General features: G+C 38.0%; 1 protein-coding gene across 5 annotated transcripts in view; it reads right to left on the bottom strand.

The window, feature by feature from the left end:
• PPARGC1A (PPARG coactivator 1 alpha) overlaps positions 1-16,642 on the bottom strand; it is a 739,235-nt gene that overhangs the window by 531,284 nt on the left and 191,309 nt on the right. For all 5 annotated transcript variants that reach the window (XM_031942840.1, XM_031942835.1, XM_031942839.1 and 2 more), the window contains exon 2: positions 11,009-11,073. In XM_031942840.1, the coding sequence (XP_031798700.1) occupies positions 11,009-11,026 (18 nt within the window). In that variant the 5' untranslated portion in view covers positions 11,027-11,073. The remainder of the gene's footprint in view (positions 1-11,008; positions 11,074-16,642) is intronic.

Here is a 16,642-nt window from a genome sequence, read left to right on the forward strand (position 1 = left end):
TGTTCCTTACTTTAAACAGTTGGGTGTCACATCTGTATATACTCTGCTTTGAAAATTGCTGTTTTGGAGAAATAAAGCAGTGTAGCCATAATATCCAAGCAGAAACTGTGAATGCTAATGTCAGGTCTGTGGCAGATTTACTGTGTGGCCCAAGGCTGCTCATTTAACCTTTCTGTCTCTTAATTTCTTCATCTGGAAAATGGAGATACTACCTACTTCATGGGGTTTTTGCAATAACTGGTGCATATGGGTACAGTGTTTCAAGGTTAATGGATGAAACTGATATTGAAATGCAAAGGAGCAGGAAAATGTGTGATTCTGTTGAGAAAATCAGGCACAGCAGTATACCTCTAGATGGATACAGCATGTGTAGGATTACAAAGCATCAGCCCTAAGGTCAAGCGTTCCAAACCACATGACAAGTGCAGTAAGCCATTAGAAACGCACCACCTGGAGGATTTGATTGTTGCTCCCAAGTAGAGTTTATAAAACAAATAAAGAAAAGGGTCAGATGCACACATTTATCAAGCACCCTTGATACAGGTCTCATATTGACAGGCAAACAGCTGCATTTGGAGGCAGATCAATAAATCCATTTCATAATATAGTGCAATCCAAAACACATTCTCCCCCAAATCCATCCATCTATATATTAGAAATCCATCCTGCTTTGCCTTCAGCCTGTCAAATGTCACAACAGAGTGTGGAAGTCAGGTTGCCAAGTCTATATCCTGAACTAAATCCCAATGGAAACCTCCCAGATATAAATAACCACTATGAACATACAGAGAAGAGAAACAGCTGTAAAGTTTCTTTCTCTCTCTCTCTCTCTCTCTCTCTCTCTCTCTCTCTCTCTCTCTCTCTCTCTCTCTCTCTCTCCCAACTAGTCATAAAATTATTCACCACTAAGAAAAATCTAAACACAGACTGCTTAGCCATTCTCATTTTCTAGTCCCTAGGACAAGAATCATCTCCAAGCCAGAGATTTAAAATTTTAGTTTTAATCCCTGGACTCTTACAGAAAAGCCCCCAGAGAGAAATGAAAAAAAGCTCTTTTTTACTTCCTGCCATCTCATTTAGCTATGACAATTGAGATTCATCAATGGATTGATTCCATTAAAAGGTGACCTTTTTTTTTGAAGGCAGGGGAACAGATAGTTCTCTTTGAGTTGTGAGTTGAATGTTGAGCCACTCGGGAATTGTCAGTGAGGAAGTCCAAGTTTAATTAAAACAACAACAAGAAAACAAAAACACAAAACAGCAGGCCGGCAAGAGGCACTTCCAGAAAAAAAGAAGAAAAGGAGAGGAAGGAATAAAAGATATCTCCTGGAGAAAGACTCCTGTTGCAATAGGAAGAAGCCACAGCTAGGGAGTAAGTAGTGAGTTGCTATCTGGATACAGGATTGCCTCCATCGCTCTCACTGACAACCTAGCTTTCATTATTCACTTGTGCCTGATTTTTTTTTTTGCTGCCTTTAAGGAAATATCTGGACCATGTCTTTCCATCTTTTGTTGATCTGCGCTCAGGCAGATAAACTCATTTTCATTTTAGGTTAAGACAAATAAAATTAGAAGGCAAATCTGCTGCCGTTGCCACAGCATAAAAATATCAAATATAATTTATTTTGTGGGATATCTGTGCTTTCTAATTGTCTTCACCATATCCATGGGAAACAGACAGGCAGCAGGGAAAGGTTTCCCTCGAGATCCAGAAGAACCGGATTCCTGAAAAGTTAACTGTAAATTCAAATTCCATATACAATGTGAAAATGTATTTTCCTATTGACTTACATCAAAAAAAAAATTTGCATTCCTGGGGCATGGTCTCTTTGAAAGCTGTCCTCGTACAGCAAAGAGCAAAAACCTTGCAGAGCAGCTCAGGTCACAGCTTGGCTACTCTGCAGCCACTCAGTGCCAGGCGGCCTTTCATAGCAATGGCCCTGCAGGAGTATGGGAGAGCTCTTGCACTCCACCCTTCCCATACCAAACTAGTCCAGCCCTCTGAATAACCCTTTACTTGTTTCTTCCTGAAACGTGTTACTTTGGTGCATTTTCCCATTTTTTTTTTTAGAATTTCTCTCTTTAAGATGAAGGGAAGATAAGGAGAAAATGCAGTTCAGCATCTCTATCCCAGTCTTGCTATCAAAAAACAAAGGCAAAAAAGAGCAGAGTAAACTTCTTAGAAGGGGATTCCCAAGAGACTTCAAGTATTATATGTTCATAGGATTGAGAGATCTCACATAAGGGCATGATGGAGAGTGGAGTATTTTGTTTATAGCCCTATTTTTCAGGTGGGGAAATTGAGATACAGGAAGTGTAACTGACTTGCACTAAGAAGCAAAAGATGTCACTGGGTGCCAAGGTCTCTTGGAGCCTGCTGCAATGGGGATATTAAAAAAAACTTGGCTCAGTCCCTGGGCACAAAGAACAAAGTTATCTTTGCAAAAGAACAAATGGAGAAAAAGAATAAAACTAGTGACCAACTTTGGGCGGATTATTTTGCTTTTGTGAACTCATTTTCTGAATCTATAAAATGAAGCATTTGAACTTAGAAATCTCCATTGGAAAAACCTTGAGTCTATAAGAACAAATATCCCAGAGGAGAAGCTGAATGACTGTGCTCTTTTGGGGGTACCTCACTTGACAGGGGATGAGGGGTTGATTCAGGGTGCTTGCAAAAGGCTGGAAGAGCAGACATAGAATTTCTATCTTCCCTGAACCTTGTTTTTTGACTCTTCCTACAGAACTGAGGTCTGGACAGGTATCGGCTCCACCACTTGACACAGGAGACTTCATCACTTTCGAGAGATCCAGTTTGGGCTCATATCCAGTGACCTAGCTTGGATGCTGGCTTTCAAACCGTGGAGAAGTCACTCTGTTTTACATCTCTAACCCTCTCTTCTCCCCTCTGCAAAAGGGGGGATAACGAGACTTTGTGATACCTTGCTCATGGTTTACTGTAAAAGCTTTTCTTTATAAATTTCATTGGACCCTAAAAATGTGCAACCCTCCTACTAGTTCTAGTCATATCCCATCCTCTATTTCTGATTCTTGTGCCTTTTTTTGTTGCTGTTGTTTCTAAATCTATATCTCTAATCTAATTTAAATCTATAATCTCATCATATATAATTATATAACATATATAATTATATTGATAATATGTAAATATGCTGATAACTGATAACCCTGACTTTTTTTTTTTATAAAGGTCTAAGTTACAAACTATTTATATGAGTTAAATCTGGCTGTTCTTTGTCTAGTAAAATGTCAGCTACTTGAGGTTGGAGCTATTTTTTTCAACTATCTTTGTAACAGTAGCCTAACACAGTTACCCTAAATTTGGTACAAACTTAACAAATGCTAGTAGATTTGAATTGAATTTGTTCCCCAACAATGGCACAATAACACTAGCAACTATTCCGATTTTGTTTACTGTGTTGTCCTAGAACTTTGGGGGCAGTTAGGTGGCTTAATGGCTAGAGCACTGAATCTGCAGTCAAGAAAATTCAATCGAGGTCCAAATTCAGCCTTAGACACTTACTAGCTGTGTGATCCTGGGAAAGTCACTTAACCTCATTTGTCCTGGTTTCCTCATATGTAAAATGAGTTAAAGAAGGAAATAGCAAAGCACACAGTATCTTTGCCAGGAAAACTCCAAAAACTACTAATATGGTTGTGAAGAGTCCCACATGACTAATGACTAAACAACAAAAACTAGAACTGTAGTTAATCGAGTGTTGTCTAAGTTTAAAGGATGGGCCAAGAGGCCATTATTTGTTCCAAGGGGCAAGGACATCATTTTAACAGTTTTGGGTTTTCTTAGTTTATCATTGCTGAACTTGAAAGATAATTTCCATAAAATATCACTCAAAATTTGAAATAACTTAAGCAATCACATAGCAAAAAAGCAAAACCTTTGCTATCTGGAACATTTAAAAATTAAAATATTTTTACTAGCAGTTTTTCAAGTAGCTGAAGATTGATTTAATATTTTACCCCTTGTATTTTTTTTATTTTAACCATTTTGGATAAAAAATCTTATCAAATTTCCTTGCCCTTTTAAAATTGGATAAACCAAATATAATTAAATGCTTTCTGGATGAATAAGCATCAATAATATGAACTTCAATTCCTTTCCAGTGCTATAATATTACGAGGCCTTCTGAGTCCATGGATGTCTAGAGAATGTATTGTCCTTTCACTAAATGGCCCCAACCGTTGTCAATTAATTACAATAAGAGAGGTCACAAAAATATGATTCTTAATCCTGCAGGATTCTCCTGTTCCCATATTACATTTGCTTTTATAAGTAATAGAATTTTTTATTTGCAAGTTGGGCCTCAAAAAACCATAAAATCCAATATACTCATTTTTTTTTACAGAGTAAGAAACTGGGGACTAGGGAAGTTAAGTACTTTGCCTGAGGTAACAGTGGTAGTAGTTAGCCAATCCAATCATCCTATTTTCAAATCCAGTGCTCTAGCCATGTTGCCTCAAGCTTCACTTATATGAAGCCCTTCCCAATCACTCCAAAGGCTGGTGTCTTCTCTCCCTAGTTACTCTATTCTACATACTAAAAATGAAGACATCTACCCCACTAAAACGTAAGTTCCTTGAGATCAAGGACTGTTTATCTTTTGTCTGTTATCCCTAGCACCCAGTACAATGCCTGGCAGAGTCTGCATTTAACAAATGTTTGTCTGTAGATTACCCCAACTATTAGACTCCTTCCAGGCATAAAAGACCTCCTGGAAATTCATTTCTAGGGGAATTTTATTTTTTAAAAGTCTCTTCAAGAAAAAGAAGACCTTAGATTTAGCATCTGTGGGTTTTTTGAAGCTTTGAGAATCTGAAAGTTTTTTACCAGCAGCTGTCTCCTAAATAAATTCAAATTAATATACTAAATATACTAATATATGAAAAATATTGAAACGTAGTTTTGTAAAGCTTGGAAACAAATGAACCAAACAAACAAACAAAAAAGATGCTCTTTCGGGTTTTTTTTTCTCAAAAACTCATCATTTACAGCTTCAGATTTTTTCAGTAATTTCAGTTATTGGGATAAGAAACTATGGCAGCCATAGAGGTAAGGCAGAAAGAAGGCCTTCCCAGGCTGCACCAGCTTTAAATAAGGGCCTGAGAATAGACTTAGAATTTCTTATTGGGTGATTACTTCTAACCGTTCTGTCTATTTTTCTGGGATTGTGAAAATGATCCTTCTTTCTTTTAAAAATACAAAGCCAGTCAAGTCTTCTCATCTTGCTACTCTAGTCCAGGAATATATGACCTCTGCTGATTGAGAAGAAAATCACTAGGGGGCAGCTAGGTGGTACAATGAATAGAGCACCAGCCCTGAAGTCAGGAGGACTTGAGTTCAAATCTTACCTCAAACATTGACCCCAATTGTCTCAGCAAAAAAAAAAAAAAAAAAAAAAAAAAGAAAGAAAGAAAGAAAGAAAGAAAGAAAGAAAAGAAAAGGAAAGGAAAGGAAAGGAAAGGAAAGGAAAAAAAAGAAAAAAGAAAGAAAGAGAATCACCAGGAAAAAATGGGCACCAGGAAATGGACTTTGACATAGGCACTGAGGTCCATGAGACTGAAAGGAAAAACCAAGGGTCTCTACAATAAAACAGGTCTAGTGAAAAGGATTTTCCATAAGGGCAAATATCACAATTAAAAGAGGCAGCATCCTCTTACCCTTATCTAAAGGAGATAATATTTGTAAAGTGCTTAGCCTCTTGCTTGGTATATACTAGGTATTTAATAATTGCTTGTTTCCTTCCTTCCTTATGTATATATACACAAGACTAACCTGGGCAAGATCAAAGGTGTCTTCGGCACACTATTATAAGCCCACAAATAGAAAAACTTTAAGCCAGAAGCTGTCACTCTTTCCAAAGAGATAAACCTTAAATCATCTCAAAGGGAACATTATGGAGAATAGGGTTTTTTCACCTGACTCCAGATTTCAGGGGATCCAAGAGTTACTTTTTGATTTTTAACTGCTGATCCAAATTTACAATTTCTTTCACTTATGAATCTAAGCAACAATCCACAAATAATATTAGACATCACCAGGCTGTCAAAGGGATATAAAAGGCTTTTAAAAAATCTTAAGAACCCATCATCTAAGGTAATTTCTGAAAATGAGAATAATAATCCAAGATGTGTAGAGTTTGGGTTAAGCCAAAAAGTATTTTTCAGGGATAAAAAGCCTACCAAGATCACTTTTCCAAATGTGAAAAAGCCCTATGAGTCAGTCCTTCATGGAGAAAAAAAATTAAGACAGAGACAAGTCCATGGAAAGGTTTTTTTCAGTTGGAATTCTCTCTATGGAGCAAAACAGTCCACATTTATGATATACTTTAAGGTTTAGAAAACACTGTTCTCGTGACAACTGGTGACAGACATTGCAAGCCTTCTCCCTACATTTTACAGATAAAGAAACTGAGGCTCAGGGCAGTGACAGTCCAGTTACATAATGAAGAAATACTTCTCTTCCACCTCAAATCCAGTGATTTTATTGAAATAATTACCAGATTTGGAGGCCAGAGAAGGAGGCCAGAGAAGGAAGCCAGAGAAACAGAGAACTTGTTTCTCAGTGAATGGACAGAAGGGCCACAAATCATTAATCCCCGCTCCAGGCAGTAGTTTCTCCCTTCAAGAAGAGGCCCAGACCTCCCCCTAGAAATGACAATTCCAATTCATTCTGAAAGTACTTGAGCCTTCAATTCAAATGGCCACTGATCTCCTGCTTCAGTTTAGCCCGTTCAATAGGAGCATCCAAAGGGCACTGAGAAAGGCTTTTAATGGAATGATACTGTACTCCTATAGCAGAGCCAAGTCACACTTTGGGGGCTTCCTACTTAATTTCACCTTGTCTAAATATACCCAACTAAAAATAACCTGAAAAGGAAAGCATCTCCCTGCCACAAGCCCGGCAACTGAATGCAGTATTGTACGTGACGTGAAAGAATGAGAGTCTCTAGCTTAAAATACTGGGGGAGAGTTTCAACATCAGCAGTTTATAGGCTGTGATGAGAAAACAAAGTTTCCGATGATCAAAATTCCATAGTGTATTTAATAATGTAATTATTTTATTGTATTAACAAGTGCTTAGGCACAGAAGCAATTGCTGAGATGTGTGTTCAAATGGGAAGTGCAGAATTTCTTCTTTCCCACAGCTGATTACTTCTAACAGTCCTATCCATTTTTCTGGGATTATGGAAATGATCCTATTTTTGGCCTGCTTCTTTCAGAAATACAAAGCCAATCAAGGCTCCTCGGCTTGCCACTCTAGCCTAGGAATAGACGGCCTCGGTACAAACAGGTAATATTCTGTGGGAGATTTCGACATCATCTCAATCTTCTTTCATTTTGGGGGGTTCTTTTTTCCTCCATCTTTAGAAATGTTCAAAAAGACACTGAGCATAAAAACATGTCTATGATGTGCCTCCTGCCAATAGTATGAAAAGATAGATTTTTGTGCATTTATTCCATCGGGCACTATCCCAAAGGGCTTGTGTATTATGCTTTAAAATCTGAACTACTCCATCGAAAATACATATGTTGTCATAGCACTATACACTTCTACTTTCATCAGTTGGGTACCTTGGCAAATAATACAAAATATAATCATGTAAAGGGAAATATTCTGTACCATTTTTCTAGCAGCTTTTCCTCCAAAATAGGCTATCACTTCCTATCCTATCACACTCTCAGGGTCATAGATTGAGCCAAATTTTTCATTTCTAAAAATGTATCCAATAAGGAATAATATAATGGATCGGGGGGCCAAAGACTTGAGTGTGAATCCCTGTTTCTTCTATCTAATATCTGTGTAACCTTCAAGGGAAGTAAGTGTAGCTCTCCAGGTCTCAGTTTCCTCATCTATAAGATGACTGAATTATCATGAAGATTCCTTTCGGCAATCAACATTATAATCACCATGTAGTTTATACATCAGTTCTATCTCTACAATGTCACTAGTATCTGTGCTCTTCTTTTCTGTCACTTAACCCCCACCCTATCATCTCTCACCCAGCCTACAGCAAAGTGACTCTCTTTGTAGCCATCTCTCTTCTCCAATCTATTTTCCACACAACTTTCACAGTGATATTCCTAGAGCACAGATCTGACCTTAATCTTGGTCCCGTCTCAAGAAATGTCAATGGCTCCCTACTCTCTCTAGAGTGAAACACATACTCCTACCAAATGTCTGTCATTTAAAGTGCTTCATAATCCCCACATAGCTTTTGGATTTCCAACTCTCCCAGGCCTATACTCCATCTTTCAGCCAAACTTCTCTGCATACATACTATCCCATCTCCTACCGCCACCAAAAGGTCTTTTTTGATTCCCTGCAGTTGTTAGTGACCCTCACAGAAATAATATTTTTATTAATTTTGTTTGTATTTTTTGTTAACTTACTGTGTACTCCTAGTGGAATGGAAGCTTCTTATGGGCAGGGACTGTTTCATTTTTGTCTCTGAATCTCCACTGTCAGGTGCTAGCACGGGGCCTGGAACCTAGAGGTTACTTAATAAATGCTTGTCAAGTTAAATTCAATTGAATAAGTGCTCATTAATTCATACAAGCCACCGAGAAGAACTTTACTTGCTAATTATTACTAGCAGAGGAACAATTTCTATTCTATCCCAGCTAATGGATTATCTGGATATTTAGGAAAGATCTTTCCTTCATTCATGTCTACAGCATCCATGTCATTCAAAAATATCCAGAGACGATTACATTATGATCTCGCTCCTCTAGACATAAGCTTCATCTGGAAGCCCAGGACCCTTTCTCATGTATTCAACAATATCTAACTAAGGTGGAAAACCCTTTGGCAACTATTGTCTCATTTGATCTTTAGAGAATCCTGATCAGGTTTTAAAAAATTATTCCCATTTTACAGATAGGAAAATTGAGACTCATTATTCTAAGATTCCAGAGCCAGTTCATTGGATCTAAAACCAGGACTCTTGATTCCTAATCCAATAATCTTCCACAATGCTCATCTCTATATTTAGTACAATTTTCTTTTACCATTTTTACCACACGAACTGATTTTTACCATATGAAACGAATGCTGGAGACTGGGCTGTAAGAGCTAGTTTGTATAATAAAAGGCTTTATCTTCATCAGACTTGGCCAGCCAGGGGACAGAGGAACAAGGTAGACTCATTATTTCTGTTAACTACAAAATGAAGGCTAATTTCTTACTTTGCCTTTACCAGGGGGGAAAAATATCCTGAGCTGTCCTAGTTCTCTTCTGCCCAATAACATTTAGTAAACAGGAGGTCCTATGTAGCTACTGCTTGAACTCATTCTTCATATCTCACTCTATTATTTATGCACTCAGCTTAAAATAAACAGCCACTCTAAAGGAGGTGAGCTGGCTCACTTCGTGTAAACTTGTTTCAGTCTGACAGTTACTTTAGAACATCAGTAAACAACTTTAATTCACTTCTACAGAATTAGTAGGCTAGGGGTGCAGTAGCTCCATGAGATCAACTGTTTTCTTTAACCAGGACTACTTCTTCCTGTCTAAGTCTAGAACAATAAGGAATGATAAAAATATAGCCATTTTATAATTCAAAGTCAGAATCCCTAAACCTAATGGCTAGAGGAGACACTGGAAGGCATCTTGCTCAAGCACTTCACAAAAAGCCTTTTTCAGCCATCATAATCTCTAAATTTGCTAAGAAGCTTCCTTGCCCCCAGAATGTGAAATGGTGACTGGGAATTCTGGCAATCGCATCTCAGTAGGGATATTGACAACGGCAACATCTTTCAGATATGAGCAACCAGACCAGTAAAGGAGAGAGAAATTATGTCAGATGAGGAATAGTTGAAGCATTTAGCTATTTCATGGGAAAAGGAAAGACTTTAGGGATGTCACATAGTGAAGAAGCAGAAGATTTTTCTTCCATGTTACTCCAGAGGGCAGAAATCGGACCAATGGATAGACATAGTGGGCATCAGAGGCAGAATTTCCCAAGGATGCTTAAGAGTGGCTGCCTTTGTGAAGTGGTGAGTTCTCCATTGATGTGGAGATTCCTGCCAAAGCTAGATTATGATCTATTAGGGAAGACATAGAAATCAAACTAAATGTACTTTAAGGTTGTTTTAAGTCTTCATGAGCAGTTTCTGGCTATTTTCTGGTCTGCAAATCTCCAAAGGACTCTCAACTAATATCATTTAAAATCCCCTAGGTCGAGGGTTATGTTTGGAAGCGACCACTCTCGGGTTATGAAAACCTATACACGTGCCAAAAAACAAAAACTTGGTCAACAGGTGAATTTAGAGGGGGGAAATATGTAATTCAGAGAGACAATGGTCAGAAGAATTTTTAACAGAGTGTTTCAGATTATCTTTGTTCTGATTTCACATAGCACAATGACATAACATTGGCAGGCAACAATTCTTAGGCTCCTAGTTTATCACTTGTCTGCTTGGCCAAAGATGGAGTATTCTATACACATGAATCATTCTGTTCAGCAATGTCCTCTCCCTGAGACTTAAAAATGACAATCTTGCTAAGGCAGTCTGGAAAAAAATAATGTCCATTCCAATTAAATTGATTCTCCACGAAACCAATTTTTGTGCAAACTGAAACATACCCTTAGGGGCCATATCATAGAGTGAAAGATTTTCAACTAAAAAGTAAAAAGAAAGAAACAAAAAAGCAAAAACATCACAAATTAATTTATTAATTTCAATTTACATTCAGAGTTCAGCTCTGCATATCCATATAAAGAAATAACCAACCAACTTTCCAAATAGTCTTGTAAACAATATCTGACTTTTTTTCTTTTTCTATACCAATAGATTCATAAACATTATAGTATTCAGAAATAAGAAATTCCTAAAAAACAAAAAGTTAGATTACCAGTAATTGAATATGAAATCGGGGGTTGCAGATTTCCTAAGAAATTACGATCAAACATTTAGCATTTTGTACTTTGGTGAAATAAAATATATTATGACAATAATTCTTTATACTTACAAAGTACCTTTCATCCATGGGGCTCCAATTTTATCAATATTAGTTCATTGATTTTCGCAACACACCTGAAAAGCAGATGGTAAGTTGTGTTACCCCCATTTGTAGATGGGGATACTGAGGGAAATGGGGAGGATACATTAATGGTACAGGATTAAAAAAACTCATCAGTGGGAGAACACCTCCTACAATCTGGGTCTTCCCATACACAATACCAGCCAGCACCCCCATCCTTCTTTCATGATCTATCTGAAATAATTTCAAAAATAAATTCAAAAAGGACAAATTGCACCCAGTGATCATTTCACCCTTTCACTGTACATGATCATGAGGAAAATATAACCCAGATGTTTCCTAGAGGCAAAGAACTATAATAATCAAGCAATGGAACCCATCTCATTCTTCTCAATAGAGGGATAGAGATTTATTGATATAGAATAGGATATATGCTATCAAATGTTGTTTCTGTGTCCATTGGTTTTACTTAAGTAGTTTTCTCGGGTCTTTGAGAACCGGGTACATTTTTCCTATTCAGGCCCTCCTCAACTTACCCAATATTTAACATGGAATCTATCATTCTAGTTTGATAAGAATGGATACAAATGAATGATCCTAATAAAACAGTCACTGATGCAATGAGACCTAATTCAAACCTTGCCTCTCTCCTAGATAATACATTGGTCCAATTAGAATGCACATGCCCCTCCCCGTCTCTACAGAAAACTCTAATAGGAGGAATCCATAAAGTTATCATTGAGAGAGGTCATTGATGTGTGATCAAGGAGGGGGAAAGCAGCAACAACTGATCAAATATAAAAGAAAAATCTGGAAAGAATTTTTTACAGTCAATTGAAAACTTGGATGAAAATTTAATAGGCAGAATGTAACCCTTCACATGAAATTGGGTCTGAAAATATTATTACTTATCATTTAGCATGATTACACATTTGATTACACATTTCAGCATATACTGATAATAATCAACACTTTTTGGTGGTTTGGGCTTAATTAAAAAAAATCAAGGAAGTCAGAGCATTTTAAAGGTAATCTATCTCATATAATTTACTAGAATCTACCACATACCAGGCTACCACGTACACATCTTTCATCCCTTTGTTTTTCTCCCAGAAAGAAACTTCATTCACTCATTCATACACTAAAAATGTTTAGTGACCCTTTATATAAAGTTTAAGCTTTTTGTGTAAGATGCTATAAGAGCTACAACGAGGTAAAAAATACCATACTGATTTCTTTTTTGTTTTTGTTCAATGGTATCCAATTGTTCATGAATCTCCAGTTGGGGTATTCCTGGCAACGATATTGGAGCGTTTGCCATTTCCTTGTCCAGCTCACTTTATAGATGAGGAAACTGAGGGAAATGGAATTAAGTGATTTCCCCAGAATTTCCCCACAGCTAATAAGGGTCAGAGCAGGTCTTCCTGACTTCAAGATTATCACTCCATCGACTGTTTCATCTAATTGATCTAATTGGGCTGGTTACTGGTCTAGTAGCTTTGTTACAGAAGCTCATCTAAACCTGACCCTGGAATGATGTTTGGTCCCAGGCCAGCCCTGTTGTTCTGGGCATTCCCTTTCCAGGCAGTGGCTACTTCTCTGACTTTTCCAGAATCTGGCCCTCTTCATAGTCAATCTCCTATGGGAACTAAGGGGGATTGTGAGGTTTGTGACCTTGCCCTAATGCTTGAATGTGTACCTGTATTTATTTATATTATATTATATATATAATGATGTTATATATTATATAATGTAATTATATCATATCATATATAATTATATTATTTATTCTCTTCTCCATTTGAATGTGAACCTATTGTGTGTAAGGATTGTTTCATTCTGAGTAGTAGTATCCCCAGTGTTTGATAAAGACTTGTTGGTTGACTATTTTCCCATTTGTAAGATTTATAAGTCTATATATTTCCATTACGTAGCCAGAGTTGTTGTGAGAACAACCAGTATTTATAAAATGCTCCAAAATTTGCACCTTAATATCATCTAATTTGATTCTCATAATAACCCTGGGAGGAAAGTACTATTATTATTCCCACTGAGGCAAATGGAGATCAAAGAACTTGCCTAGAATCACATAGCTAGTAAGTATATGAGAAAGGATTAGAACTCAGACCTTCCTGGTTCCATACCAGGGTTCTATTTGGTGAATCTTAAAGCATGAACATGTGGTATCATTATTACCAAAAGTATCTGCATAGGAGAGGTAGATATTTATAATTCCCCCCAAAAATAGTTTATAATCATCTTTTTTAAAAAAATAAACACAATAAGGGCTAGGAATTGATGAAGTATTCAGAATGTTGGGCTTAAAGGCTACAAGACCGCCTGCCTCACACACTTGGTTGTTTGACCCTCGGTGAATCACTTAGCTGGGCTTCAGTTTCCTACCCTGCAAAAGAAGGCAATTTGATTTGATGACCCCAAGTATCTCTTTAGCTCTAAATCTATGATTCTCTTATACCTTCCTCTCTAACAGTGGCCCTGAAATCTGGGCTCCAGTTCCAAGTCTTCTATTAATTTCCTGTGTGACCTCAGATAAATCAGGACCTCCCCAAGTCTTGATTTCCATATTGGTCAAAATGGGCGGAGTAAATAGATGATGTCATCAGAATTTATTTCATTTTTCCAATTTGCCTATTTCAGGAATAATTAACTTATCGGCGATCTGTCAAATGATATTTGTATTTCGATGTAATTTTAGTAACACTTTTACATCCAGGAACCTATCTAACAATTAGCCGCGTTACTATTTCATGTCAAGTGGACAAAAATACCCGAGAATAAGATAATGGCCTCTAACTCCTCCTTCTTTGGGGATAGTGACTTAGGGCAGGTGGTAGTGAAGATTTCAACATCATTTCCTACTTCCTCATTACTAACAAGTGACAGATACTCAGAGAAAGATGCAAGATCAGCCGTTTCTCTCCTCTGGTCGGTCACAAGTACTTTAGTCAAATTTCTAAACAGATTTCTTGTTTACCTGCATGTTAATAAAACCAACAGCTTTACCAGTCAGAATTTCCCCCCCAAGCATTTGAACTTCCCGTGAGGTTTGGAAGCAATTAACATTCACGAGTAACAGAGCAATCAACATGGGGATAGCTAATGGGACTGGACAGAATCCAAAAACAGATATTAGGATAATGGTGAGTCACTGACATAGGTTAGGATGTTAATTCTGGAGGGCAGAACAGTGGAATATTTTCAATAGCTTAGTTAGGGGCTGCTGTCACATTAACATATGCAGATTTCTATAGAAGGCTCTTCTCTAGCGACAATCTATATTTCTTAAACTCTCCAAAATGAGGTATTTTTCCATGAGTGTATCACTCAAATCCTAGCAAATAATAGTACATATTGAAATCAAGTTTATTTTTAAATTGCCTACCTGACAAAAATCTTTAAAATGTCATTCCCCACCAGTTGGGTCTATAGACTATCTTTATCTGTTAGCTCGCTTAGCTAGAGGCCACAAAAATAATAGCTATGAAATTCCACCCTGGCATTCTCCCAATAGCTTTTTCCATTTATTTGTGAGTATAAGTTTTAACATGCATAGGCCATTTACTCATTGAAAGTCACCAATATTTCTACTCAAAATAACTGAGCCCTCGAGTCCTTGCCACCCCTTTCTAAATGGCATTGAGTTGGAGAGAGTGCTAGATTTGGGAGTTGGGACACCTAGCCTCCTACTTCGTTATTTCTCCAATCGATCGAAAAGGCCAAAGCCATTTGGGTCTATCTCTGCACACACTTTTTTTTTCTTTATTAAAGCTTTTTATTTTTCCAAACATTTGTGAGGATAATTCTTCAACATTAGCCCTTGCAAAACCTTGTTTTCCAATTCCCCTACCTTCCTCCATGTTCTCCCCTAGATGGCAAGTAGTCCAATATATGTGAAACATGGTAGAAATATATGTTAAATCTAATATATGTGTACCTATTTATACAATTATCAAGCTCACACATTCTTAAATCACTGGCCTGGATCCCCTCCTCCTCAGCTTAAAGTTCACTTTCAAAGCCATCCACTCTTCCTTTCCCATATACACCTAGTTCTCATCCAGCAGCCCACTTTCCTGTCCCTCTTCTTTGAAATTCCTCTTGAAAGCTCTTCTGGCTCTTCTCTCGGGCTGGAGCAATTAAATCCAGCCCCCCGTTATCTTTGGGTTTTTCACCCCCAAATTGAAAGCAAATCTTGTGAATTTTCAGATTTATGCTGGACTTGATTAGTCATGAGATGTCATGATTGGCTTTGTTCTGTAAGGCTTGAGAAGATAAATCCCCCCAGGGATGGAGCCTTTAAAATAAAAAATCGGGCTGACAGTAAACTGTCGAAGATGATATAATTGGATAATCACCATTTATGTGGATTCCATTCTTTCCGTTATTCTTGTGTTGCCTCCATGCTTTTTCTCCCTCCGATGTCTTTGAAATCGCTCTTTCTGGTTGTTAAAGGGCCCTTTCTAGCTTTAGACATTTCGCCTCTTCCCTTTCTGCTTCGCCTGTCTACGGACTCTCAAAGTTTATCCTTTTTTTAACCCCCTGTTTATCCACGGAATTACCCCCAGCCACCGATGCCGAATCTGCTTCCAGTGAGCCGGGTTTGCTAAAAGCCTGTTTTGACAAAGGTTTTACACAACAGAATTCAAATTAAGGAGAAGTTATCAACAGCCCAATACTTAGGAATCTATTACTTTATCTCGGTTGCAGCGGTTAAATATTTCTCTACGCCAACCACAAGGCTGGAAGATTAAGCAGCTAAGTGTAGTCGTCTGTCTGCTCCTTCTGTAAGGGCCCTCCACACATGGCTCAATCACCGGCTTACCCCCCTGCCCCCACCCCCCAGCAGCAGCAGCCGAGATTAAAGTGCTTCTGGTGCTGTGGTAATCCAATCAGAGCTAGAAGTGCTTTAATCTCTACCATTCTGTCTAAAAACATGTTGGCAAAGTGCCTCCCGACGCTCTTCTGCATTCCAGCTGGGTTGTGTGCTCATTTCTAATGGACCCGGGGAGGAAGAAGTGACCTCACTTACTCCAGCCAACCTGCTCAAGATGGCTTTTCTTTATTATTTTTGCTCAAGCTCGGACAGATCACAAAGCCCCTGCCCACGCGCTTCATGTGAGCCGAAATGGGCTACGTCTATCCGGCTACACAGCTGGCACATTCTGTACGTTAAAAGGGTAGCCAGGTGGCCCGGTGGATAGAGTGCCAGGCCTAGAGGGGGGAAGGCTCCTCTTCCTGAGTTCAAATTCAGCCTCAGACACTTCCTAGCTGTGTGACATCACTTAGCCCTGGTTGCCTCAGCTTCCCCATTGGGAAAAATGAGCTGAAGAAGGAAATTTGCTATTTCCAGTATCTCCAAAGAGACTCCAGAATCTTTGCCAAGAAAATTCCAAAAGAAGCTATGGAGAACTGAAAAAAAAAAAAAATGAAAACAAAGATAAATTTGTCTAAAGCAAGATTCTTCAGTCCATAAAACTAAAAGAGAAATTTCTCCAAACTTTTCCTTTCCGGAAAACTGGGATCAAATGTCTTACTTATGCTCAGTAAAGATGTCTTGCTTTCAGATAGTGAACCTTGAGTGGCTAGGCACTTCTATCTGGG

The sequence above is a fragment of the Sarcophilus harrisii genome, chromosome 6, assembly GCF_902635505.1.
Source record: "Sarcophilus harrisii chromosome 6, mSarHar1.11, whole genome shotgun sequence".
Classification (NCBI taxonomy): Eukaryota; Metazoa; Chordata; class Mammalia; order Dasyuromorphia; family Dasyuridae; genus Sarcophilus; species Sarcophilus harrisii.